The sequence below is a fragment of the Triticum urartu genome, chromosome 2A, assembly GCF_056163025.1.
Source record: "Triticum urartu cultivar PI428250 chromosome 2A, HENAU_Tu73, whole genome shotgun sequence".
Lineage (NCBI taxonomy): Eukaryota > Viridiplantae > Streptophyta > Magnoliopsida > Poales > Poaceae > Triticum > Triticum urartu.
Genome location: NC_141874.1, coordinates 560402395 through 560428836, shown reverse-complemented (window position 1 = coordinate 560428836; position 26442 = coordinate 560402395). Strand labels below are relative to the sequence as shown.

Here is a 26442-nt window from a genome sequence, read left to right as displayed (position 1 = left end):
GAACAACATCAATGGGATTTGCAAACGAACTTGCCATTGACTTCATTTTCTTCAGAGCTGAAGAATCTGAAGTAGCTGATGCTTTCCTTTTTCTTCACAGCTGCCCGCTCTGCAGCCTTGGTCTTCTTCACATCTGATGCAGATGGAAGGATCAGAGTTGGTGTAGGCGCAGGAGGAGCAGAGGAATCTGGTTGATTTTCTTCAGGCACAACTGATGCAGTTGCCCTGACTTCTTCATTTTCTTCAGGCGCACCACTAGTGGATGCCCTAGCAATTTCTTTAGTGGCTGGAATGCAGTCATCAGCCCTGGAACTCACATTTTCTTCAGCAGCCTGAAAGTCATCAGCGGTGCTGGCATGTTCTTCAGTTGGCTGAGCAGATGCTTCAGCCTGAGGAATTTCCCGTTGCGATGGAGCTGCAACATTTGAGGTGAACTTCTCAGTCAGTTTAACAAACCTGACCTTGGCTCCTTGCCAATCAGCATAGTAGGCTTTGAAGTCATCGCTGAGGGTTTTGATTTTAGACTGGATTTTTACAAGTTCATCAGTTGTCATAGTGACAACGTTGTTCTTCAGAAATTTCTCCTTCTTATATTGCGCTTTCTTGATCTGCCCGACCTTCTCATATTTCCAATTTTCTTCTTGGATGAAATGGGTTAGCATGTGACTTTGGCCAGGAGACAACTTGAAATCAGGCATGGGAGTGTTTGGGTCCTTGTGCCAGAGATCAATATAGTCGAGGATCAACCTTGGATCCAAAAGCAGTGGCACATTTGTGCCTTTGGCTCTAGCGGCCCTGACTTGTCTATCTCTGATGATCTCAGCAAGTTCTTCATCATCAGCTTCGTCTTCTTCAGACGACACTTGGAAGGCGACCTGCTTCTTCTGAGGACTAGGGCGAGGACCTCGTCCAGCAGTGGCCTTTGTCTTCAGGAGAGAGGGTCCCGTTGAAGAATTGGGTGCAGCTGAGGAACTAGCTGAGGCTCCTAAGGCAATAGAGATGCCTGTAGTCCTTTGGCATGTGGCAAGATGCACAAGTGCAGAGGACTTTGTCGGAGCAGCTGAGGACTTTGGAGGAGCTGAGGATTTTGGAGGAGCAGGAGCAGCATGAGGAATTGGCCTTGAGGGCTTTGAAGATTCTGGCCGTGAGGGCATTGCTGAGGAACTTGGCCTTGAGGGCACTGAAGGTGAAGCACTTGGCCTTGAGGGCACTGAAGGTGAAGCACTTGGCTTACGTGCAGGATTCTTTGCCATAGATTTCTTCGGCTTGACAGAGGCCTTAGTTGCAGCAGTAGCAGAGTCTTCATTGAATTTCCTCACTGCTTCTTTTGCTTGTTTGTTCAACTTGGCCTGATGCTTGGCCCATTCTTCAGGAAAGTCCTCACCGCGCTTGACGCTGGTGGGATCCGCTTCTTGGCCTGGTGCCAATGGAGGTCTTGAGCATGGAGGGGTAACATCGAATTTCTTCATGTATTTGGGAGTAACATATGTGTACTCCCTCCACTCTCTAGCCCATCTCCTCTCTATCTTCTGAATGCGCACCTTGCGCTGATTTTTATCTTCTTCAGGAGGTGTGCAGTACCCAGCATAGATGTCATGAGGGATTTCAAACGCTGTGTTGACCTCTGGCTTCTTTCCTCCTTTTTGTGGCTTCTTACCATCAGCCATTTTCTTCAGTTGAGGAATTTGAACAATCGAATTTTCTGAAGAAGTATGCAATTTTTCTTCGAGGAACGCTGCAAATGAGTTAAGTTGATGAGAACCTAGTGATTCAGCAGCGGACATGAGTGCCTGTGAACAGAGTATAGTTGCGAGGAATTTGGAGAGGTCATATGCGTTCTCACGAGGTTTTGTAAAAAGAACAAGTTTGAGGAATTTGACCAGATGAGTCTTGAAGAATTTCACTAAGCGTTCTTTGTCTTAGGTTCTAGAGATGCATAGATCGAAAATCAACACATTTGAGGAATCTTGAAGAAAAACATAGCTTAGAGAAACGCATCAAGAATAGATGACATGTGAGGTGTTTTAGTGTGAGAAGATTTGAAGAAAAACACCTTTGAAGATTTTGTAGATAATCATTTGAATCACAAAGGGTAGTAAAAGTATCTTTTAATTACCCTGAACGAAGAACACGACGAACTGTGAGGTGGATAAGTGAAGTTCGTCTGTGCAGATCTTCCACACCCTAACTCGGCGGAGGAAGACGACTACGGCGGTGGCGGAGTGAAGATTTCCGCGGCCGGCGCGAGTACGGCGGCGACGAGGTCGAGGCAGTGAAGCTCTTCCTCACTGGCGACGATGAAGTAGCGGCGGCGCTAGGGTTTGAGAAGCTCGAGTTGGAGAAGGAGGTCGAGCAGAGTAAAGGAAGTGAGGAAGGGGAGATGGGGTATTTATAGCCACGATGAAAAACTGTTAGCCCGAAGAATTTGGACGAACGTGCCCCTGATCCTTCTCATTCGCATGACATGTGTCACCCACGTACTGAGAAGTGGAGATCGTGGGTGAATAGATAAGTATATCATGGGATGTGGAACGGTTTGAGCGGCAAAGCCGAAAATTTAGATAAGATAGGTTTTAAAGTTCCGTTCGCAATTTCTTCAGCTAACAAGGACACAGTGAAGATTTTGAACGAGTTTCAAATAGAACGCACATGAAGAATTTGTGAATAGATTGGGTTGAGTATAGCATAGAGGGGGAAGGGTCCGATCACATTCACTTAGCAAAAAAAAACAACTTGAAGAAATAGCCAAAAGTGAATGCTGTAGAGGACATAAACTCATATATATATATATAGTCAATGAAGAAAAACGATGGAAACAGTGAAGACAATGCAAAGTTGAAGAATTTGAACAACTGAGGAATTTCAACTTTTGGTGGTGGCGTGACCCATCGTATAAGAATGATGATTTCAGACACCGCATACAATTGTCATAGGGTTCTGAGAATCAAATTCTTCATTAATTTCTTCACACTTAGAGTGTTATTCTTCATTGATTGAAGAAAAACGTTTCTTTATGTGTTGCACATCTAAGTCATCAATTTTGCATAAGCGTTAGGATGAGTGTCCTTTTCAAAGAACATTCGAAGATTCTAAGATATTTAGCTCATACCGCAACTTGCTAAATCTCTTCTCATCCAAGGGCTTTGTGAAGATATCGGCTAGCTGTTCTTCAGTCTTCACATGCTCAATAGAAATGTCGCCCTTCAACACATGATCACGAAGAAAATGATGACGAATCTGAATGTGCTTTGTCTTCGAGTGCTGAACTGGGTTGTGAGCAATTTTGATGGCACTCTCATTGTCACAGAAGAGAGGCACATTCTTCATGTTGACGCCGTAGTCCTTGAGAGTTTGCTTCATCCATAGCAATTGAGCACAGCAAGAACCAACGGCAATGTACTCAGCTTCAGCAGTAGATAGTGATACACAGTTCTGTTTCTTTGAGGACCAACAGACCAAGGATCGTCCGAGGAAATGACATGTACCAGATGTTGACTTGCGGTCCACACGATCACCAGCATAGTCAAAGTCAGAATATCCAATGAGATCAAAAGCCGAGCCCTTGGGGTACCATAATCCAAGTGTTGGTGTGTGGGCTAGATATCGAAGAATATGCTTCACAGCCTTATGGTGTGATTCCTTTGGTGTAGCTTGAAATCAGGCACACATGCAAACACTAAGCATAATATCTGGCCTAGATGCCCATAAGTACAATAAAGAACCAATGATGGAGCGGTATACCTTATGATCGAAGTCGATACCATTTTCATCAGTGCACAGATGTCCATTTGTGGGCATAGGAATTTTGACGCCTTTGCAATCTTGCATGCCGAATTTCCTCAGTACATCCTTGAGGTATTTCTCCTGAGATATGAATATGCCATTGCGTTGTTGATGAATTTGAAGACCTAAGAAGAATTTCAACTCTCCCATCATAGACATTTGATATTCTTCACTCATCATATAGGAAAATTCGTCACTATAACGTTGGTCAGTACAGCCAAAGATAATATCATCAACATATATTTGGCACACAAACAATTCACCATCATAAGATTTAGTGAAAAGAGTAGGGTCGAGTGAACCGGTTTTGAAGCCTTTCTTCATAAGGAATTCCTTCAAAGTATCATACCACGCCCGTGGGGCCTGCTTGAGGCCATAGAGGGCCTTATTAAGTCTGAAGACTTTGTCAGGATTCTTTGGATCTTCAAAACCTGGGGGTTGAGCAACATATACTTCTTCCTCAAGCTTACCATTGAGGAATGCACTTTTCACATCCATTTGATATAGAGAGATATCATGATGGTTAGCATAAGCAAGTAATATGCGAATAGCCTCAAGTCTAGCAACAGGTGCGAAAGTTTCATCGAAATCAATTCCTTCAACCTGTGTGTAGCCTTGAGCTACAAGCCGTGCCTTATTCCTTACCACAAGGCCATTTTTGTCTTGCCTGTTGCGACAGATCCATTTTGTGCCAATGATATTGTGCTTGCGAGGATCTGGACGTTTGACCAGTTCCCAGACGTTGTTGAGCTCAAACTGATGTAATTCTTTTTGCATGGCCTGAATCCACTTAGGCTCCAGAAATGCTTCATCTACCTTAGTAGGCTCTGTGATAGAGACAAAAGCATAGTGCCCACAAAAGTTAGATAAATGTGAAGCTTTTGAGCGTGTGAGAGGACATGGTGCTTTAATGTCATTGATGATCTTTTCAACTTGCACTTCTTTTGCAATGCGAGGATGAGATGGTTGTCGTTGAGGAATTTGATCAGCATTTTCTTCAGCACCATTTTCTTCAGTATTTTCTTCAGGTGCATTAGCTTGACGTTCTTCATGTTCTAGAATGAATTCTTCAGCAGATTCTTCAGTAGGAATGACATCCTCAGTAGCCTTGAACTTGATAGTTTCCTCAGGTGCTGGTTCATCTATCACAGTAGGTAGGTGCTCTCTTTTTGAGCCATTAGTTTCATCGAACCGCACATCTACAGTTTCAACAACCTTGTGAAGAACGTTGTTGAAGACTCTGTAGGTGTGCGAGTCCTTTCCGTAACCAAGCATAAAACCTTCATGTGCTTTCGGTGCAAATTTTGAGTTGTGATGAGGATCTCTAATCCAACATTTAGCACCGAAGACTTTGAAATAACTTACATTGGGTTTCTTGTCAGTGAGGAGTTCATAGGCAGTCTTCTTGAAGAATTTGTGAAGATATACTCTGTTGATGATGTAGCACGCAATATCAATTGCATCAATCCAGAAACGACGAGGTGTCTTGTATTCATCAAGCATAGTGCGAGCCATCTCAACAAGAGTTTTGTTCTTGCGCTCCACGACGCCGTTCTGCTGAGGTGTATAAGGAGCAGATAACTCATGAGTAATACCAAGTTCATCAAGATAGTCATCAAGACCGGAATTCTTGAACTCAGTTCCATTGTCACTTCTGATGTGCTTGATCTTCACACCAAAGTTGGTTGAAGCCCTCGAGGAAAAACGTTTGAAGACTTCCTACACTTCATGTTTGTAAGTAACAATGTGTACCCATGTGTATTGAGAGTAATCATCAACAATAACAAAGCCATATAGAGATGCATCATTTGTAACAACAGAATAATGATTAGGGCCAAAAAGATCCATATGAAACAATTCAAATGGTCGAATGGTAGTCATGATTGTCTTCACTGGATGCTTGGCCTTTGTCATCTTCCCAGCTTCATAGGCTCCGCATAAGTGATCCTTGAGGAATTTGACATTCTCAATGCCAATGACATGCTTCTTCTTTGCAAGAGTGTGCAAATTCCTCATGCCTGCATGACCAAGTCATCGATGCCAGAGCCAGCCTTCTGAAGCTTTTGCAAGTAGGCACATGGCTAGTTGTGGTCCTGTAGAGAAATCAACAATATACAGGTCTCCTCTCCTAAAGCCTTCGAAGAATTTGGAATTGTGAGCTTCCATAACCACAACACAATGGTACTTGCCAAAGACAACAACCATATCAAGATCGCAAAGCATTGAGACAGACATGAGGTTGTATCCTAAGGACTCGACAAGCATGACTTTGTCCATGTGTCGATCCTTTGTGATCGCAACCTTACCTAGACCCAATACCTGCTTTTGCCTTTGTCAGCAAAGATGATATGCTTCATATGCGATGGAGATAATGGAGCATTCATCAATAGATTCTTGTCACCAGTCATGTGATTTATACATCCACTATCGAGGACCCACTCAGTGGCTTTGGGTTGATCATCCTGCAGATGAATTGGTGCAGCTTACGAACTCATATAGTTCATCAGTGAAGAATATGACATCAAATCATCAGATCAATTTCATCAAGCAATAGAACAGATAAAGCAGTATGAGGACGTGAGAAATGAAAGTTCATTTCTTCATGGTTAGCCTTTGTCCTATCAGGCACATTCAGATCTCTAGCAAATTCTTCAAACGATTATATATGTCTGGAGACCTGACCCTGCAGAAGAGATTAGTTCTTTTTCTTCACCACCCACATCTGAAGGGGTGGCAAAGAGTTCATCACTCTGCGAGCTCCATACGAGAAAGGTGGCATAGAAGCCAATCCATTTTGTTTCACATAAGAGGGGTTAGGATAAGCATATGAATAAGCAGAGAAATTCTTTGAGGACTTATGAACATAGTAATTAGAAGAATAATGCTCATATTCATAGCCCTTAGCTTTTCCCTGCGAAACAGAGTTGTTAGCACGATGATATTCATGTGAGGACTTTGATCCTTTTGAGAAATTTGGTCCATATGAAGAATTTGATCTGGGGTTCCTATTCTTCACAGGTGGTGTCCTGAGGACATTCACCTGAAGACTTTCAAGGCACTTTTTGGGAACCCAGATTTTCTTCATAGGGGAACCATTCCTGCAGTTAGTGCCAGCATATCTAGCAAATACTTCACCATTCTGATTTTTGAACAGTTTATAGTTGGAGTCAAATGACTCATCATCAGAATGAGGAGATTCACATGCAAATCCAGATAAGCTAGATGGATCAACTGGAGGTCCCTTTACAGCAACCCATGAGGTTTTGGGGTACTGCTCAGGCTTCCAATATGTACCATCAGTGTCGGTGTCAAAATCGGCGGATCTCGGGTAGGGGGTCCCGAACTGTGCGTCTAAGACGGATGGTAACAGGAGGTAGGGGACACGATGTTTTACCCAGGTTCGGGCCCTCTTGATGGAGGTAAAACCCTACGTCCTGCTTGATTAATATTGATGATATGGGTAGTACAAGAGTAGATCTACCACGAGATCGGAGAGGCTAAACCCTAGAAGCTAGCCTATGGTATGGTTGTATGTTGTAGTTGATGTTGTCCTACGGACTAAAACCATCCAGTTTATATAGACACCAGAGAGGGTTAGGGTTACACAAGGTCGGTTACAAAGGAGGAGATATCCATATCCGTATTGCCTAGCTTGCCTTCCACGCCAAGTAGAGTCCCATCCGGACACGAGATGAAGTCTTCAATCTTGTATCTCCATAGTCCAATAGTCCGGCCAATGGAGATAGTCCGGCTGTCCGGAGACCCCCTAATCCAGGACTCCCACAGTAGCCCCTGAACCAGGCTTCAATGACGATGAGTCTGGCACGCAGTATTGTCTTCGGCATTGCAAGGCGGGTTCCTCCTCCGAATATACCACGAAAGAATTTGAATATAAGGATAGTGTCCGACCCTGCAAAATAAGTTCCACATACCACCGTAGAGAGAATAATATTTTCACAAATCTAATTTGCTGACTTGTTTTGGCAACACGACATTATGCCATGGCCTGGTGATTATTCGAACTATTTCCTTTAACTAGCCCCGCACATAACACGAGGCAGTTTTTCGACACGTCTTGTCAAAGCAAAGATCGTGTCCCCTTATTACGGGATTCTCATCAATACGGGCATGGGTAACCCAACCGTGTCTAGGACTCCTAGATCATAGGCAAGTCCCAAACGGCTACGGAGAGGACGCTTGATATTCACCCTCTTTATAAAGGGACAAGGCTTTTACTTTTCTCCCTCTTGTGCTCAATCGAATCCTTCCCCCGCCTCGAGTTCTAACACCCAAAGCCCAGGTCAGGTGCTCCAGATCTTCAATTATGTCCGGATCTAGCCTTCAAGGCCGGTGGATGCCCTCCTTAGTTACGGAAGAAGACATCAAGAAGTTGAGGGAGGCCAGATACCTGACCGCCGAGGTTTCGCATCGGCTGCCTGCCCGAGGGCAGGTCGTCCCTACTCCTGAACCCAACGAAGACGTCGTGTTCATCTCCCACTTCCTTCGAGGACTAGGCCTCACTCTGGATCCCTTCATTAGGGGGTTGATGTTTTATTACGGGCTAGATTTCCATGATCTAGCCCCGGATTCCTTTCTCCACATCTCGACATTCATTGTCGTGTGTGAGGCCTTCCTCCACATTACCCCTCACTTTGGCCTGTGGCTCAAGACCTTTGACGTGAAGCCAAAGATGGTCAAGGGGCAGTAGGCAGCGTGCGGATGCGCATTAATAAGCAAGATAGCAGGAGCTCCGTGGCCCAAAGGTTCCTTTCCAGAGGTGTCCGGATTATGGCAACAGGGGTGGTTTTATATCACAGCTCCCAGAAGTGCCAAGTGGGTGGCTGCCCCTGCTTTCAGCTCAGGCCCTCCACCACAACTGATGTCATGGATTAGCAGAGGGCTGAGCCGGGGTCCTGCCAAGGATGTGCCTGTACTGCAAAGCCGTATCCAAAATCTCTTCGAAGGAAATTTCAGTTTGATTATGGTGGCGCAAGTCATGCTGGTTCATCGAGTCCAGCCTTGCAAACGCCGGCCCCTCCGCATGTGGGAGTTCAACCCAGAAGGGCTGCGTACTATTCAGAATTTCCTCGGCCTGACGCACGAGGAGATGTACAAATCATTCTTCGGACCCCAAATAGAGTGTCCGGATACCACCGAGGATGTGGGCCTGAGCAGCAACCATACCGCCAACCAAGTAAGTAATCCTTCAGCCGAACAAACCGTCTTTTGTTTACCACGACATCATTCTGAGAAATCGCTCTTTGACCAGGACTGGATAACAAAGGCGAAGATGATTCGGTGTTCGGCCCCTCTTCCTGAGGGTTTGGAAAATCCAGTACTGGAAAAGATGCTCGAGCAAGCACCTTGCCCGGAGCCCTCAAAGGAAGACAAATGGGGGAATAATGAGGGCGAAAGCGGACCTCCATCGCTACCCATTCCGACCGAGGGAACGAGCGCCTCCGTGAGGGAGGATAACCGAGGGGAGGAATCAGACATTCTCTCACCCCGGGGAAGGAAGAGGACTACCTCTGAAGATCCGGAAACCAAGGTTTCCAAGCGGGAGAAGAAATCTCCGCCAGAGGGTCCTGCCTTGGAGGGTGCTCTTGCTGCACAAAGTCCGCGCAGGGATCAGCCCTCGAACGAGCTGTAAGTAATCATAAAGTACTTTAATAGTGAAGATATACTACCTTGCCTCTGAGGAAAATAAATGAAGTATTTATTGCAGATCAGATCTTAGCACTTCTCAGCACAGCTCATCTTCGGGGGATCTTCTTCCGGAGATGATGGAGAGTGTCGGTGTCAAAACCGGCGGATCTCGGGTAGGGGGTCCCGAACTGTGCATCTAGGCCGGATGGTTACAGGAGGCAAGGGACACGAAGTTTTACCCAGGTTCGGGCCCTCTCGATGGAGGTAAAACCCTACGTCCTGCTTGATTAATATTGATGATATGGGTAGTACAAGAGTAGATCTACCACGAGATCGAAGAGGCTAAACCCTAGAAGCTAGCCTATGGTATGATTGTTGATGTGTATGTTGTCCTACGGACTAAAACCCTCCAGTTTATATAGACACCGGATAGGGTTAGGGTTACATAGAGTCGGTTACAATGGTAGGAGATCTTCATATCTGTATCGCCAAGCTTTCCTTCCATGCCAAGGAAAGTCCCTTTCGGACACGGGACGGAGTCTTCAATCTTGTATCTTCATAGCCCAGGAGTCCGACTGAAGGTATAGTCCGGCCATCCGAACACCCCCTAATCCAGGACTCCCTCAGTAGCCCCTGAACCAGGCTTCAATGACGACGAGTCCGGCGCGCAGATTGACTTCGGCATTGCAAGGCGGTTTCCTCCTCCAAGTACTTCATAGAAGACTTTAAACACAAAGATAGTGCCCAGCTCTGCAAAAATAAGTTTCCACATATTGCCATAGAGAGAATAATATTTACACCAATCTAATCTGCTGACGTATTCCATAGCGTAACACACCACAGCCAAGCCTTTATCCGAGTCATTTCATTATCCCACCTCAGTGCGTCGTGCGAGGCGGTTTCCTTGGCACGTCTCGTTAAAGCAGAGATCGTGTCCTCTTATTCCGGGATTCTCATCAATACGGGCGTGGGTAACCCAACTGCTTCTAGGACTCCTAGATTATAGGCAAGTCCAAACGGACATGGAGAGGACGCTTGATATTCACCCTCTTTATAAAGGGGACAAGGCCTTTATTTTTCCCTCCCATGCTCAATCGAATCCTTCCCCCACCTCGAGCTCAAAACGCCCAAAGTTCAGGTCAGGTGCTCCTAACCTTCAGTCATGTCCGGATCTAGCCTTCAAGGCCGATGGGTGCCTTCCTCCGTCACGGAAGAAGACATCAAAAGGTTGAGGGAGGCCAGATATCTGACCGCCGAGATTTTGCATCGGCTGCCTCCCCGAGGGCAGGCCGTCCCCACCCCCGAACCTAATGAAAACGTCGTGTTCGTCTCCCACTTCCTCCGAGGCCTGGGCCTCGCTCTGGATCCTTTCGTAAGGGGTTTGATGTTTTACTATGGGATAGACTTTCATGATCTAGCTCTGAACTCCTTTCTTCATATCACGACATTTATTGTCGTGTGCGAGGCCTTCCTCTGGGTTACCCCTCACTTTGGCCTATGGCTCAAGACCTTTGAAGTGAAGCCGAAGATGATTGAGGGGCAACATGCAGCGTGTGGAGGTGCCTCAATACGGAAGATGGCGGGAGCTCCGTGGCCCAAAGGTTCCATCCCAGAGGTGTCTGAATTGTGGCAGCAAGAGTGGTTCTATGTCACGGCTCCTAGAAGTGCCAAGTGGGCGCCTCCCCCTGCTTTCCGGCCGGGCCCCCACCACAGCTGATGTCATGGATCAGCAGAGGTCTGAGCTGGGGGCCAGCCAAGGACGTGCCTATACTGCAAAGTCGCATTCGAGATCTCTTCAATGGAGATTTCAGTTTGGGTGCGGTAATACAGGTTATGCTGGTCCGTCAAGCCCAGCCTTGCAAACGCCGGCCTCTTCGCCTGTGGGAGTACAATCCCGAGGGACCGCGTGCCATTCAAAATTTCCTCGGCCTGACGCACGAGGAGATGTACAAGTCATTCTTCGGACCTCAAGTGGAGTGTCCGGAGATCACCGAGGACATGGGCCTGAGTAGTAACCGCGCCGCCGATGAGGTAAGGCATCTTCCGGCCGAACATCTCTCTTCATTACGAAGTTATTTCTGAAAGTTCGCTTTTTGACCAGGGCTGGCTAACAAAGGCGAAGTTGATTCAGTGTTCGGCCCCCCTCCCTGAGGGTTTGGAAAATCCGGTATTGGAAAAGATGCTCCAGACCGCACCTTGCCCGGAGCCCTTGAAGGAAGACACTGTGGAGGATAATGCAGGCGGACGCGGGCCCCCAACACTGCCCACTCTAGCCGAGGGAGCGAGCGTCTCCATGAAGGAAGGCGACCAGAAGAGGAAAAGGACTGCACCCGGGGATTCGGAAGCCGAAGCTTCCAAACGAGAGAAGAAGTCTCCCATAGAGGGTCCTACCTCGGGGGCGTCGTTGCCGCACAAAGTGCGCGGGGGGATCAATTCTCCCGCGAGTCGTAAGTGACCCGAAATACTTTTAAGGGTATAGATATGCCATCTTTTTCTTCTGAGAAAATAACCACAACATATATTTTTGCAGTTCGGGCCTTAGCCCCTCTCAAATGAGCTCGTCTTCGGGGGATCTTTTTCTAGGGATGATGGAGAGTGAAACGCCTCCTCCGGACTCCTCCGTGCCAGAGGCGGGCGACCCTGAAGTGTCGTCGCGGAGGGCCTCTCCGAGTCCGGTGAGGCCAGAAGATAATCCCATTGACCCCCGAAGCTCCCAGTGTCCGGCTCCCGAAGAGAGCAGACAAAAGAGTCCGGCACCGTCTGGTGTGTGATCAGATGTTCTGAGGGAGTTGGTGGGGCAAGCGGCCATCTCAGATGAACACCGTGTGCTGATGAACACGATGATGGAGAGAATATCGTCCGCCAAAAGCGGATTGCATGAAGCTTTTATGAGTCTACTGACAGGCTTTGAGGTACATAAAAGAATGTATGATAGTCCTGCACATGCTAGGTGTGCCCTGTGTAGATAGTAGCCCCTGAGACTCTGGTTGTCGTCGGAAATGACGACGAACAGAGGATCATATTCCTAGGTAATAACCATACTGCCTCTATGTGCATGTGATGGAAGCTCCGGTGGCTAGCCGGACTAGCGAGTTTGCCCATTTAGAACGGCAGTTCGATGCGGCAGACGCCGACATCGAGCTTGTTAACAAAATGCTTGACGAGGCGCAGGGTAAGTGTCATTATCTGGTAAACGTCACATAGGAAGAGCAGCATGATGCCAGTATCTTTAATATGCTGTGACTGCAGATGGATCTGCCACTGTTGAAGCCTTACGGGAAGAACTTGCCCGAGCCAAGGAACAAGTGAGGTTGGGTAATGCGGCTGCTGTGAAGGCGGCCGAAGAGTTGCAAGCCGAGAAGGCCGCGCATGGCGAGACCCGAGACAAGATGGCCAAGATGGCTATAGAATTAAAAGCCGCCGCCGACCATTGCCGGGTTCTTGAAAAGGAAAACCAAGCGAAGGCATCGGACCTTCAGAAGGCTGCTGCGACGAAAAAGGATCTCCGCTCTGCAATGAGGGCAAAGAAGGAGGAGCTGCGGGAAGCCGGGGATATTCTAGCTGGGAAATCCTTTATGTTGCGGAGGAAATTCAGAGATCCACGGTATGCCCCTCTGGATCGGCTGTGGAGTTCGGAGGATGTGTATATGGATTTGATGGCAAGCGCTGCCGATGCGGCCAAGTACTTCTAGGGTTAGACGGACCGTGAAGTAGACCAGCTGTTTTGGAGACAATTCCATTCTCCCGAGCATCCACTTTCATTGACTGACCAATTAGCCGAATGGGCCGAACTAAATAGGTTGTCCGGACTCTCCATGAGGTCTGTTGTGGATCAGCTGTGGCCGGAAAGGTCAAAACCGAGCAGCTATTTCGGCTTGGTGCAGCAGGTCCTTGACGTGGTGCCGCGCATTGATGCGATGAGGAGGTCGGCGTGCATAGAGGGCGCACGGATGGCCTTTGCCCGTGTTAAGGCATACTGGGCGGAGATGGATGCTACCAATGTTGCAGCGCGGGATTCGGCTATAGGTCGAAAGGCTGCTGAGCACTACTTTGAAGAAGTTCTTGAGGATGCTCGTTTGATAGAGACCCAGTGCTAAAAAAATATTATGTTTGAGTGATATGTAATCTCATTGTAAGCGAAATGCTTTTATGAATTTTTAGAAGGCTATTTTTATACTTTTGCCTGAAAGTAATATGATGCCTCCTGGGCGGCCGTTTATGTATACATGCGTATAACCTGAAAGATTGCAGTCGTTGGCTTCAACCCCCACGCATATAATGCGGAGGTGCTTGCAAAAACACGCGTTCACACTTAACCCAACGTCTTGGTCCTATTAAGGAGGTGATAGCGGAGCGAGCGAGGCAACCAGACTATAATGCTTTAGCACTTTCACTTAGCCATAGGAGTTTGACAGTGGGGCTACTAAATAGCCCCTGGTGGCACCGCACTATCCCAATTCCGGGGTGCGTACATGCCTGGCCGGAAAACGGCCCTTCGTTAAGGCGGAGGAATTCTAACATTCCCACAGGTCATCGAGTGGTTGACCAGTCTCACGCTATATCATGACAGTCAGTTTTCGGCTTTCTCTACTGAGGTGCTCGTCCGGATGAACCAGGGGACAATCGCAGTAGTTCTCCTGGTGCTACCTTAGCGGGCAAAGCAGAACGTAAGGCACCAAAACACAGGAGCCGGGCAAACCCAACATTTGACCAAAGACAATGATTCGGAGCTGATGCATATAGGGCCAAACTCGCGACGCCGAACACTCCCTAAGGTATTCGGTCTTTGTGGTATAAACCGGCCTAAATAGTGGCCTTTGTAAGAAGCCCCGTGTGTCCAGGTACGTGCATTGTTCTGGCGTGGCCACATGCCAAGATGTCAGCATCCTTCTCAACGGTGGATATGTATCAACAAGAGACAGTAAAAAAGGTTTACGCAGGGTCTTAATCTAAAAAGAATCCTTGGAGTGGGTCCCTGCTGCACGTCTACGCCTATGTCTCCGTTGTGCCATATCCTGGACGGGTGTAGCACGATGATCGTCTGTAAAAGAGAGGAAGTTAAGTGAAAAAGTTTTCGTGCAAAAGGATAGTTTTTAAAGAAACCATGTATAATTCAAGATGATAAGAAATTGCCACTTGTCTGCGCGCGTTGAGCCCCTTGTATTGACAAATAGGGGTGTGACCACTTATTTCCTTATAAATAGCGGTGCCGGACTTGATTAGTTGTATGTGAGGTCTTGACGACCTATTGGATGCTTTCGTTTGTCCGGGCGCCTTTAGTGTGCGGCGGCCAAGGCAGCCTCACTCTCTTTGGCGCGCAGAGATCGCTTGATATTTCTGTGTACTGTAATGATGCCACGTGGACCGGGCATCTTGAGTGTGAGGGAGGCGTAGTGTGGTATTGCGTTAAAGCGAGCGAAAGCTTCACGTCCGAGCAGTGCTTGATAGCCACTTTGAAACGGAGCGATGTGGAAAGTTAAATGCTCACGACGGAAGTTATCAGGGGAGCCGAATGTAACTTGTAGTAGGAGGGAGCCCGTACAACGAGCCCCTGGGCCTGGCGTTACTCCTTTAAAGGTAGTATTGCTATGGCGAATTTGTGTTGGGTCTAGCCCCATCCCGCGGATTGTATCCTGATATATTAGGTTTAGGCTACTACCGCCGTCCATCAAGACCTTTGTGAAGTGATATCTGCCAATTACTGGGTCTAATACCAGGGGATCCCATCCTGGGTGTCAGATACTTGCTGAGTAATTGTGATGGTCGAAAGTGATCGGTTGAGATGACCAGTGGCAGGACTTCGTGGTGATAGGCACTTGGGTATACTTTCCTGGTAGTGCCGCATTGTTTTTTCCCTTGATTACGTGTAACACGTTTACTGTTTTGACTTCTGGTGGAAATTGCTTTTGTTCCCCCGTGTCTTGCTTGGGGGGCTCGTCCTCGTCTTCACTTGGTGTATCCTCCCCCTTGTGTACGGCGTTGAGCTTGCCGGACTGCTTGAAGACCCAACATTCTCTGTGGGTATGATTAGCAGGTTTACCAGGGGTATTATGAATCTGACATACTTGGTCCAGAATTTTATTGAGGCTGGACAGTTCATCCCTGGTGCCTTTAGGGGGCGGCTTTTGGCCTGGCCGAGAGCTTTTGAATCCGGCATTTACTGCTGTGCTTTTCGTTCTGTCTTCTTTATTCCGGCGTTTGTTATTGCTGTTGCACCGTGATTTCCCGTTTCCATCTCTAACTTCAGATGTACTGGGGTCACTGGTGCTGCATCTGGCTAGCCAGCTGTCCTCCCCCGCGCAAAAGCGGGTCATGCGGTTTGTTAATGAGGCCACCGTTCTCAGCTTATTTTGGCCGAGGTGTCTAGCGAGCCATTCGTCACGGATGCTATGCTTGAAAGCTGCTAAGGCTTCGGCGTCCGGACAGTCGACAATATGGTTCTTTTTAGTAAGAAACCTGTTCCAAAGCTTTCGGGCTGACTCTCCGGGCTGTTGAGTTATATGACTCAAATCGTCCGCATCCGGAGGTCGGATGTACGTCCCTTGAAAATTTGCCCGAAAGGCGTCTTCGAGCTCTTCCCAACTTCCAATGGAGCTTTCGGGGAGGCCTTTGAGCCAGTGACGAGTTGGCCCTTTGAGCTTGAGGGGTAGGTACTTGATGGCGTGGAGATCATCTCCTCGATCCATATGAATATGAAGGATGTAGTCCTCAATCCAGACCCCAGGGTCTGTTGTTCCGTCGTATGCCTCTATGTTTACGGGCTTGAATCCCTCTGGAAATTCGTGGTCCAGCACCTCATCGGTGAAACATAGGGGGTGTGCGGCACCACTGTAGCTTTGTGTACCACGTTGTTCGGATGTTTGTTGTGTTGCATTGTATGCTGGGGCGCGCTTGCATGGTCCATAGATGGATCTTGTTGCACCGTCCTTTGGGTGCGAGCCCTCGCATTGGTTGCGTGTTGTATGGTGAGCGGCATTGTATGCCGCTCTGTGTTGGTAGAGGGGTCGTCTATCCGACTAGCTAGCTGCTTTGATATTTGGTTGTGGGGGGTCTGAGGCCTCCTCATCGAATTCGGGTAGCAGCTTCCACTTTGGGTAGCTCTTGTAGGGGCGATTGTCGCCGTACCTTGCTGCTGTGTTGAGTATTTTACTCCATCTGGTTTGGAGTGTGTCTTGCATGGCCTTGAGCCTTTGCTTCTGTTTTTTCAAACTCCTCGCGGTGGCAACAAGCCTTTTACGGGCAGTTTGCTGCTCCGGGTACCTGTCTGGCGTTATGTTGTCCGGACCATTATCCTTGATAGGATTTGTTTGTTTGGTTTGATTATCCGGATTGCCATTGTGCGACAGCGGTTCGCCCTACTCCAGCGCTGGGTCTGTGTGATCGCTATTTCTGTCGAGGCGGGATTTGGGGCGGCGCTTGCGTCGCCGCTTTGACTGCTTTTTGAGGGAACAAGCCTTCGGTGCGACCTTCCGCTCCTCGTCGTCATCTTTTGGTGCGTCCACCATGTATACGTCATATGACGAGGTGGCGTTCCCGGGCCCAATAGGCGCTGATTCTTCATCGTCTCCTTCATCGGCGTCCATACCGTCGATGTCTTCGGAGTCAAGGTCGAGCATGTCTGTTAAATCGTCGGCAGTGGCTACAAAGTGGGTGGTGGGTGGGCTTTGAATTTCTTCATCGTCCGTACCCCAACCTTGCTGACCGTAGTTTGGCCAGGGCTCTCCTGATAAAGAGAGACTTTAGTCTCTTCAGAATATCGCCGAAAGGCGAGTGCTGGAAGATGTTTGCGGTAGTAAACTCCATGATCGGCGCCCAATCGGATTCGATCGGCAGGGGCGCGGAGGGTTCGGAGTCCGGAGAAGAGTCTGACTCCTTGGAGTCACGAGTCTCGCCGAGTATGGGGCTGGTGTTCGGCTCAATCACCGTTGGGGTCGCAGCCCCCGCGGTAGCGTCCAACCGCCCATCCTCAATCGGCGCAGTTGGCTCCGAATTGAGGGTCAGAGCCGATGCGGGTGCGGCCTCCAGGGCACTGTTCGGCGGCAGAGCTAGATCATGCTCGTCGTGACAGTGCGGCGCGCTCGGCAGTGGCTCGAATCCGTCGAAGATCAAGTCCCCGCGGATGTCAGCCGTGTAGTTTAAACTTCCAAATCTGACCTGACGGCCAGGGGCGTAGCTTTCGATCTGCTCCAGACGGCCGAGCGAATCGGCCCGCAGTGCGAAGCCGCCAAAGACGAAGATCTGTCCGGGGAGGAAGGTCTCACCCTGGACTGCATCGCTATTGATGATCGTAGGAGCCATCGAGCCTGACGGCGACGACACAGAGGAACTCTCAATGAAAGCACCAATGTCGGTGTCAAAACCGGCGGATCTCAGGTAGGGGGTCCCGAACTATGCGTCTAGGCCGGATGGTAACAGGAGGCAAGGGACACGAAGTTTTACCCAGGTTCGGGCCCTCTCGATGGAGGTAAAACCCTACATCCTGCTTGATTAATATTGATGATATGGGTAGTACAAGAGTAGATCTACCACGAGATCGAAGAGGCTAAACCCTAGAAGCTAGCCTATGGTATGATTGTTGATGTGTATGTTGTCCTACGGACTAAAACCCTCCGATTTATATAGACACCGGATAGGGTTAGGGTTACATAGAGTCGGTTACAATGGTAGGAGATCTTCATATCCGTATCACCAAGCTTGCCTTCCACGCCAAGGAAAGTCCCTTCTAGACACGGGATGGAGTGTTCAATCTTGTATCTTCATAGCCCAGGAGTCCGGCTGAAGGTATAGTCCGGCCATCCGAACACCCCCTAATCCAGGACTCCCTCAAAGAGTGAAACACCTCCCCCGGACTCCTCCGCTCAAGAAGCGGGCGACCTTGAAGTGTCGTCACGGAGGGCCTCTCCGGATCCGGTGAGGCCAGAAGATAATCCTATAGTCACCCGAAGTCCCCAGCGTCCGGCTCTCGAAGAGAGCAAACAGAAGAGTCCGGCACTGTCTGGTATGCGGTCGGACGTACTGAGAGAGCTGTTGGAGCGAGCGGCCATCTCAGAAGAACACCGTACATTGATGGGTACGGTGATGGAAATGATCTCATCCACCGAATGCGGGTTGCATGATGCCTTTATGAGTCTACTGACGGGCTTTGAGGTACGTAAAATGATGTACATTTGTGATGGTACCGCACATTTTTAGGTGTGCCCTGTGTAGATAGTAGCCCCTGAGACTCTGGTTGTCACCGAGAACGGCGAGAAATAGAGGATCGTAGTCCCAAGCAATAACCCTACCACTTTAATGTGCAGGTAGTGGGAGCTCCAGTGGCTAGCCGGACTCATGAATTTGCCGAACTGAAGGGGCAACTGGATGCGGCGGATGCCGACATCGAGCTTGTTAACAAGAGGCTTGACGAGGCACAGGGTAAGTGTTAATTTTTAGTGAATGCCACATAGTAAGAGCAGCATGATGCCAGTATCTTTAATATGTTGTGACTGCAGATGGAGCTGCCACCGTGGAAACCTTGCGGGCGGAACTTGCCCGAGCCAAAGAACAAGCAAGGATTAGTAATGCGGCTGCTTTGAAGGCGGCCGAAGAGTTGAAAGCCGAGAAGGCCGCGCATTGCGAGAGAAAAGAGCAGATGGCCAAGATGGCCGTAGAATTAAAAGACACTGCCGACCGTTGCCAGGTCTTTGAAAAAGAGAACCGATTGAAGGCAGCGGACCTTGAAAAGGCCATGATGGCGAACAAAGACACCCGCTCTGCTATGAGAGCGAAGAAGGAGGAGCTGCGTGAAGCCGGGGATATTACGGCTGGGAAGCCATTCATGTTACGGAGAAAGTTCGGAGATCCATGGTATGCCCCTCTAGATCGGCTGTGGAGTTCGGCAAACGCATATATGGACTTGGCGGCGAGCGCTGCCGATGCAGCCAAATACTTCCAAGGTCAAACAAATCGTGAAGTGGACAAGCTGTTCTGGTCGCAATTCAATGTTTCAGAGCGCCCGCTTCCATTGACTGATCAGCTAACCGAATGGGCCGAACTGAATAGGTTGTCCAAACTCGCCATGAGGTCTGTCGTGGATCAGCTGTGGCCGGAAAAGTCGAAACCGAACAACTATTTCAGCTTAGTGCAGCAGTTCCTTGGTGCGGTGCCGTGCATCAATGCGATGAAGAGGTCGGCGTGCATAGAAGGCTCGCGGATGGCCCTTGCCCGTGTTAAAGCATATTGGGCGGAGATGGATGCTACCACTGTTGCGGCGCAGGGTTCGGCCATAGGCCGAGTGGCTGCCGAGCACTATTTCGAAGAGGTTCTCGAGGGTGCTCGTTTGATAGAGGCCCAATGCTCGAAGAATATTATGTTTGAGTGACATGTATTCCCATTGTAAACACAATGTTTTTTTGAAATTTATTAAGGCTGTGTTTATACTTTTGCCTAAAGTAATATGATGCCTCCTGTGCGGCCGTTTATGTATACATGTGTATAACCTGAAAGATTGCAGTCGTCGGCTTCAGCCCCCACGCATATAATGCGGAGGTATTCGCAAAAGACGCGTGTTCACACTTAACCCAACGTCTTGGTCCTATTAAGGAGGTGATAGCACAGCGAACGAGGCAACCGGACTATAATGCCATAGGAGTTTGATGGTGGGGCTACTATATAGCCCCTGTTGGCTCCGCACTCTCCCGAATTCGGGGTGCATACATGCCTGGCCGGGAAACGGCCCTTCGTTAAGGCGGAGGAATTCTAACATTCCGATAGGTCATCGAGTGGTTGACCAGTCTCACGCTATATCATGACAGTCAATTTTCGGCTTTCTCTACTGAGGTGCTCGTCCAGATGACCCGGGGCACAATCGCAGTAGTTCTCCTAGTGCTACCTTAGTTGATAGAGCAGAACGTAAGGTACCAAAACATAGGAGCTGGGCAAACCCAACATTTGACCAAAGACATGATTCGGAGCTGATGCATATAAGGCCAAACTTGCGACGCCGAACACTCCTTAAGGTATTCGGTCTTTATGGTATAAACCGGGCCTAAATAGTGCCCTTTGTAAGAAGCCCCTGGTGTCCAGGTACATGCATTATTCTGACGTGGCCACATGCCAAGACGCCAGCTTCCTTCTCAATTGTACTGAGAATCCGAGGGATGTGTATCAACAAGAGACAGTAAAAAAGGTTGACACAGGGTCTTAATCTAAAAAGAATCCTTGGGGCGGGTCCCTACTGCATGTCTGCGCCTGTGTCTCTGTTGTGCCGTATCCTGGACGGGTGTAGCACGATGGTCATCTATAAAAGAGAGAAACTTAGGTGAAAAGTTGTCATGCAAAAAGGTAGGTTTGAAGAAACCATGTATAATTCAAGATGAGTAAAAATTGCCACTTGTCTGCGCGCATTGAGCCCCTTGTATTTGTAATAGGGGTGTGGCTTATCAAACCTGTGTGAGTTACATATGGCTGCGCCGGACTCGTCTAACCGTGTCCGTGGTCTTGACGACCTATCAAATGCTTTAGCTGGTGAGGCCCTTTTTAGTGTGCGGCTGCCAAGGCAGTCACACTCTCTTCGGCGCGCAGGGATCGCTTAATATTTCCATTTACTGTAATGATGCCATGTGGACCGAGCATCTTAAGCGTAAGGGAAGCGTAGTGTGGTATTGCATTAAAGCGAGCGAAAGCTTCACGTCCAAGTAGTGCTTGATAGCCACTTTGGAACGGAGCAATGTGGAATGTGAAATGTTCGCTACGGAAGTTATCAGGGAAGCCAAATATAACCTCTAGTAGCAGGGAGCCCGTGCAATGAGCCCTTGGGCCTGGCGTTACTCCTTTAAGGGTAGTATTGCTTAGGCAAATTTTCGTTGGGTCTATCCCCATTTTGCAGATTGTATCCTGGTATATCAGGTTTAAACTGCTGCCACCGTCCATCAGGACTCGTGTAAAGTGGTATCCGTCAATTATTGGGTCTAATACCAGGGCAGCCCATCCTGCACGCTGGATACTTGCTGAGTAATCCCGATGGTGAAAAGTGATCGGCTGAAACGACCAGTGGCAGGACTCCGCGGTGATAGGCCTTTGGGCATATTTATCTGGGAGTGCCGCTTTGTTTCTCCCCTTTATCACATGTAACACGTTTACCGTTTTGACTTCTGGTGGAAATTTTCTTTTTTCCCCAGTATCTTGCTTGAGAGGCTCATCCTCGTCTTCGCTTGGTGTATCTTCCCCCTTGTGTACGGCGTTGAGCTTGCCGGACTGCTTGAAGACCCAACATTCTCTGTGGGTATGATTAGCAGGTTTACCCGGGGTACTATGGATCTGACATACTTGGTCCAAAATTTTGTTTAGGCTGGACATTTTGTCTCTGGCGCTTTTAGACGGCGGCTTTTCCTGACTTGGCCGAGAGCTTTTGAATTCGGCGTTTACTGCCGTGCTCTTCGTGCTGTCTTCTTTATTCCTGTATTTATTATTGTTGTTGCACCGTGATTTCCCGTTTCCATCTCTAACTTCGGATGTACTGGGGTCGCTAGTGCTGCATCTGGCTAGCCAGCTATACTCACCCGCGCAAAAGCGGGTCATGAGGCTTGTTAATGCTGCCATTGTTCTCGGCTTTTCTTGGCCGAGGTGTCTGGCAAGCCATTCGTCACGAACGCTATGCTTAAAAGCTACCAAGGCTTCGGCGTCCGGACAGTTGACTATTTGGTTCTTTTTAGTAAGGAACCTGTTCCAAAGCTTTCGGGCTGACTCTCCGGGCTGTTGAGTTATATGACTCAAATCGTCCGCGTCCGGAGGTCGGACATAAGTCTCTTGAAAATTTGCCCGAAAAGCGTCTTCGAGCTCTTCCCAACTTCCAATGGAGCTTTCGGGGAGGCTTTTAAGCCAGTGCCAAGCTGGCCCTTTGAGTTTGAGGGGTAAATACTTAATGGCGTGGAGATCATCTCCTCGAGCCATATGGATATGGAGGATATAGTCCTCAATCCAGACCCTAGGGTCTATTGTTCCGTCGTATGCCTCTATGTTTATGGGTTTGAATCCCTCTGGAAATTCATGGTCCAGTACCTCGTCGGTGAAACATAGGGGGTGAGCGGCACCCCTGTATCTGGGTGTACCTAGTGTTCGGATGTTTGTTGTGTTGCATCGTATGCTGGAGCGCGCCTGCGTGGTCCATAGATGGATCTGGTTGCGTCATCCTTTTGATGCGAGCCCTCGCGTGGATCGCATATTGTCTTATGTGCGGCATTGCTTGCCGCTCTATGTTGGCCGTGAGGTCGTCTATCCTACCAGGTGGCCGTTTTAATTTTTGGTTGCGGGGGATCTAAGGCCTCCTCATCGAATTCGGGTAGCAACTTCCGCTTCGGGTAGCTCTTGGTGGGGAGATTACCGCCGTACTTCGCTGCTGCGTTGAGTACTTTGCTCCATATGATTCCGAGTGTTTCTTGTGCAGCCTTGAGTCTTGGCTTCTGCTTTTTTAGACTCCTCGAGGTGGCAACAAGCCTTTGACGGGCATTCTGTTGCTTCGGGTGTCTGTTCGGTGTGAAGTCGTCCGGACTATTATCTTTGACAGAGTTAGGTTGTTCGGCTTGATCCTTCGTGTTGCCGTGGTCTGACAATGGTCCCCCCTGCTCTAACGCTGGGTCTGTATGATCGTTGTTTCTGTCGAGGCAGGATTTGGAGCGGCGTTTACACTTCCGCTTTGACTGCTTCTCGAGGGGACAACCCTTCGTTGCGTCCTTCCGTTCCTCGTCGTCATTTTCTTTTGGTGTGTTCACCATGTATACGTCATGTGGTGAAGTGGGCGTCCAGTGCCCTGTGGGTAGTGGTTCCTCTACGCCTCCCGCATCGTCGTCCATACCGTCGATGTCTTCGGAGTCGAAGTCGATCATGTCGATTAAGTCATCGAAAGTGGCTACTAAGTAGGTGGTGGGTGGGCCGCGAATTTCTTCGTCGTCCGCATCCCAGTCCTGCCAGACATAGTTCGGCCAGGATCCTGCTGACAAGGAGAGAGACCTTAATGAGTTCAGTATGTCGCCAAAGGGCGAGTGCTAAAAAATATCCGCGGAGGTAAACTCCATGATCGGCGCCCAATCGGATTCGATAGGAACGGGCGCAGGCAGTTCGGAGTCCGTGGCCGGAGAAGGATCCGGCAGTTTAACAACACGGCTCTCAGGCAAGATAAGGTCGATGTTCGGCTCGATCGCCGCTAAGGGTAAGGCTTCCGTGGCGGGATCCATCCACCCGTCCGTGGAAGGCGCACCTGGCTCTGAATTGAGGGTCGGAGCGGTTGCCTATGCGATCTTTTGAACACTATCCGATGGTAGAGCTAAATCGTACTCATCGTGACCGCGTGACGCACAAGGCAGAGGCTCGAATCCATCGAGGATCAAGTCTCCACGGATATTGGCCGTGTAGTTTAAGCTTCCAAACCTAACCTGGTGGACAGGGGCATAACTTTCAATCTGCTCTAGATGGCCAAGCGAATTGTCCCACAGTGCAATGCCGCCGAACACAAAGATCTGTCCGGGGAGAAAAGTCTCACCCTGGACTGCATCGCCATCGATGATAGTAGGAGCCATCAAGCCTAACGGCGACGACACAGAGGAACTCTCAATGAAAGCACCAATGTCGGTGTCAAAACCGGCGGATCTCGGGTAGGGGGTCCCGAACTGTGCGTCTAAGGCGGATGGTAACAGGAGGTAGGGGACACGATGTTTTACCCAGGTTCGGGCCCTCTTGATGGAGGTAAAACCCTACGTCCTGCTTGATTAATATTGATGATATGGGTAGTACAAGAGTAGATCTACCACGAGATCGGAGAGGCTAAACCCTAGAAGTTAGCCTATGGTATGATTGTATGTTGTAGTTGATGTTGTCCTACAGACTAAAACCCTCCAGTTTATATAGACACCGGAGAGGGTTAGGGTTACACAAGGTCAGTTACAAAGGAGGAGATATCCATATCCGTATTGCCTAGCTTGCCTTCCACGCCAAGTAGAGTCCCATCCGGACACGAGACGAAGTCTTCAATCTTGTATCTTCATAGTCTAACAGTCGGGCCAATGGAGATAGTTCGGCTGTCCGGAGACCCCCTAATCCAGGACTCCCACAATCAGCATTGAGTTTCCTTTCAAAGGCAATACCCTCTTTCCTAGGGTTCCTGCTGAGGATCTGCTTTTTAAGCACATCACAGAGAGTCTGATGCCCTTTGAGGCTTTTGTACATGCCTATCATGTACAATTCCTTCAACCCTGCATCATCAGTGATACTAGTAATGTCCTCAGATGAGGAATTAGTGATAGCAGAGGCAGGTGAAGAATTTGAAACATTAGCAGCATTTGAACATTCAGGTGAAGAATTAGCAGATTCACGTTCAATGCATTTCAAACAAGGAGGAACAAATTCTTCGTGAGCAACGCTGATCGGTTGAGCAAGTAATGAATCACGCTCCTTTTGAAGATCTTCACAACTCACTCTTAGCTTTTCAAGATCTTGCTTTCTTTGAAGAAATTCATAAGAAAGCTTCTCATGATCAGATAAGCGAGTGTTATGATGACCTTGAAGGTTGTCAAACCTAGTCTGAAGTCTCTGAAGATTTTCAGTCAAGGCTTTAGTGCGATCCATTTCTTCACCCAACATATCATCACTTTTGTCTAGCATGTTTTGAACCTTTTCAAAAGCCCTTTGTTGTTTTACAACAATCTTAGCAAGTTTAGAATAGCTGGGCTTGAGGTTTTCACCAGATTCATTCTCACTTGATTCAGAGGAGGTATATTTGAGTACCTTGGCATCCTTTGCCATGAAGCAATAGGTGGGAGCATAGTCATCATTGCCTTCATCAGCCTTGTTGGTGAGGTCATTTTCTTCAGTGTTGAAGATAGACTTGCTGACGAATGCAGTAGCGAGGGCTAGGCTCGCCACACCGGATTCAGACTCCTCAGATGCCTCCTCTTCCTCATTTTCTTTAGATTCAGCCTCAGAGTCCATTTCCTTGCCAATGAATGCCCAATCCTTCTTGGAGCTGCTCTTCTTGTGAGATGAAGACTTTGAGGATTTTGATGATGAAGATTTTGAGGATTTCTTCTTTTTCTTCGCATCATCAGAACTATAATCTTTGTATTTCTTCTTCTTTGATTCCTTTTCCCACTGAGGACAATCTTGAATGTAATGTCCAGGTTTCTTGCATTTGTGACAAAGCCTCTTCTTGTAGTCACTGGATGAGGAATCATTGCTCCTTGAGGGTCTTCCAAAGCGACCACGTCTTGAGAACTTCTGGAATTTCTTCATGAGCAGTGCTAGCTCATGGCTTAGTTCTTTAGGATCACCATGGCTGCTACCAGAGTCTTCATCTTCAGATTCAGATACTGCCTTGGCCTTCAGTGCACGTGATCTGCCATAGCTCGAACCATAGAGATCTCTCTTTTCAGCAAGCTGGAACTCATGAGTATTTAGCCTCTCGAGAATATCAGCGGGATCAAGTGACTTGTAATCAACACGTTCTTGTATCATCAATGCCAGAGTATCAAATGAGGAATCAAGCGATCTCAGCAATTTCTTCACCACCTCATGGTCGGTGATGTCAGTGGCACCAAGTGCTTGAAGCTCATTTGAGATGTTAGTGAGGCGATCGAAGGTTTGTTGAACATTTTCATTGTCAAGTCTTTTGAAGCGGTTGAAGAGATTGCGAAGAACATCAACTCGAGAGTCATGCTGTGTTGAGACTGCTTCATTCACCTTGGACAACCTATCCCAGATAAGCTTAGCAGTTTCCAAAGCACTCACTCTTCCACACTGTCATTTGCTCAGATGGCCACATATGATATTCTTCGCTTGAGAATCGAGTTGCTTGAATCTCTTCACATCAGCAACATTCAGAGAAGGTGTGACTGAGGGAACACCATTTTCCACAACATACCAGAGATCGTTATCAATTGCCTCAAGATGCATTCGCATCTTATTCTTCCAGTAGGGGTAGTCCGTTCCATCGAAGGTAGGACACCCAACAGAGACCTTGATCATACCTGCGGTCGACATAACTAA

At 48.4% G+C, this 26442-nt stretch overlaps 1 protein-coding gene across 1 annotated transcript; it reads right to left on the bottom strand.

Annotated features, from left to right (window-relative positions):
* Nucleotides 1–384: 384 nt before the first annotated feature.
* Nucleotides 385–25911, bottom strand: LOC147985890 (uncharacterized). The gene is made up of 3 exons (XM_087541778.1): nt 25099–25911; nt 457–524; nt 385–415 (listed from the first exon to the last, which is right to left on the bottom strand). Exons 1-3 carry the CDS (start codon nt 25909–25911, stop codon nt 385–387), a joined length of 912 nt encoding a protein of 303 aa, XP_087397904.1.
* Between the last annotated feature and the right edge of the window lie 531 nt (nt 25912–26442).

What these genes read in the sequence shown, in the direction of transcription:
- LOC147985890 (XM_087541778.1), bottom strand. Translation starts at nt 25,911, where the DNA reads ATGATACAAGAACGTGTTGATTACAAGTCACTTGATCCCGCTGATATT. An exon ending in CTAAACTTGCTAAGATTGTT is followed by an intron (nt 525 to 25,098) that starts GTAAAACAACAA and finishes GTAAAAATCCAG; the next exon opens with TCTAAAATCAAAACCCTCAG. An exon ending in TGGCAAGGAGCCAAGGTCAG is followed by an intron (nt 416 to 456) that starts GTTTGTTAAACT and finishes CAAATGTTGCAG; the next exon opens with CTCCATCGCAACGGGAAATT.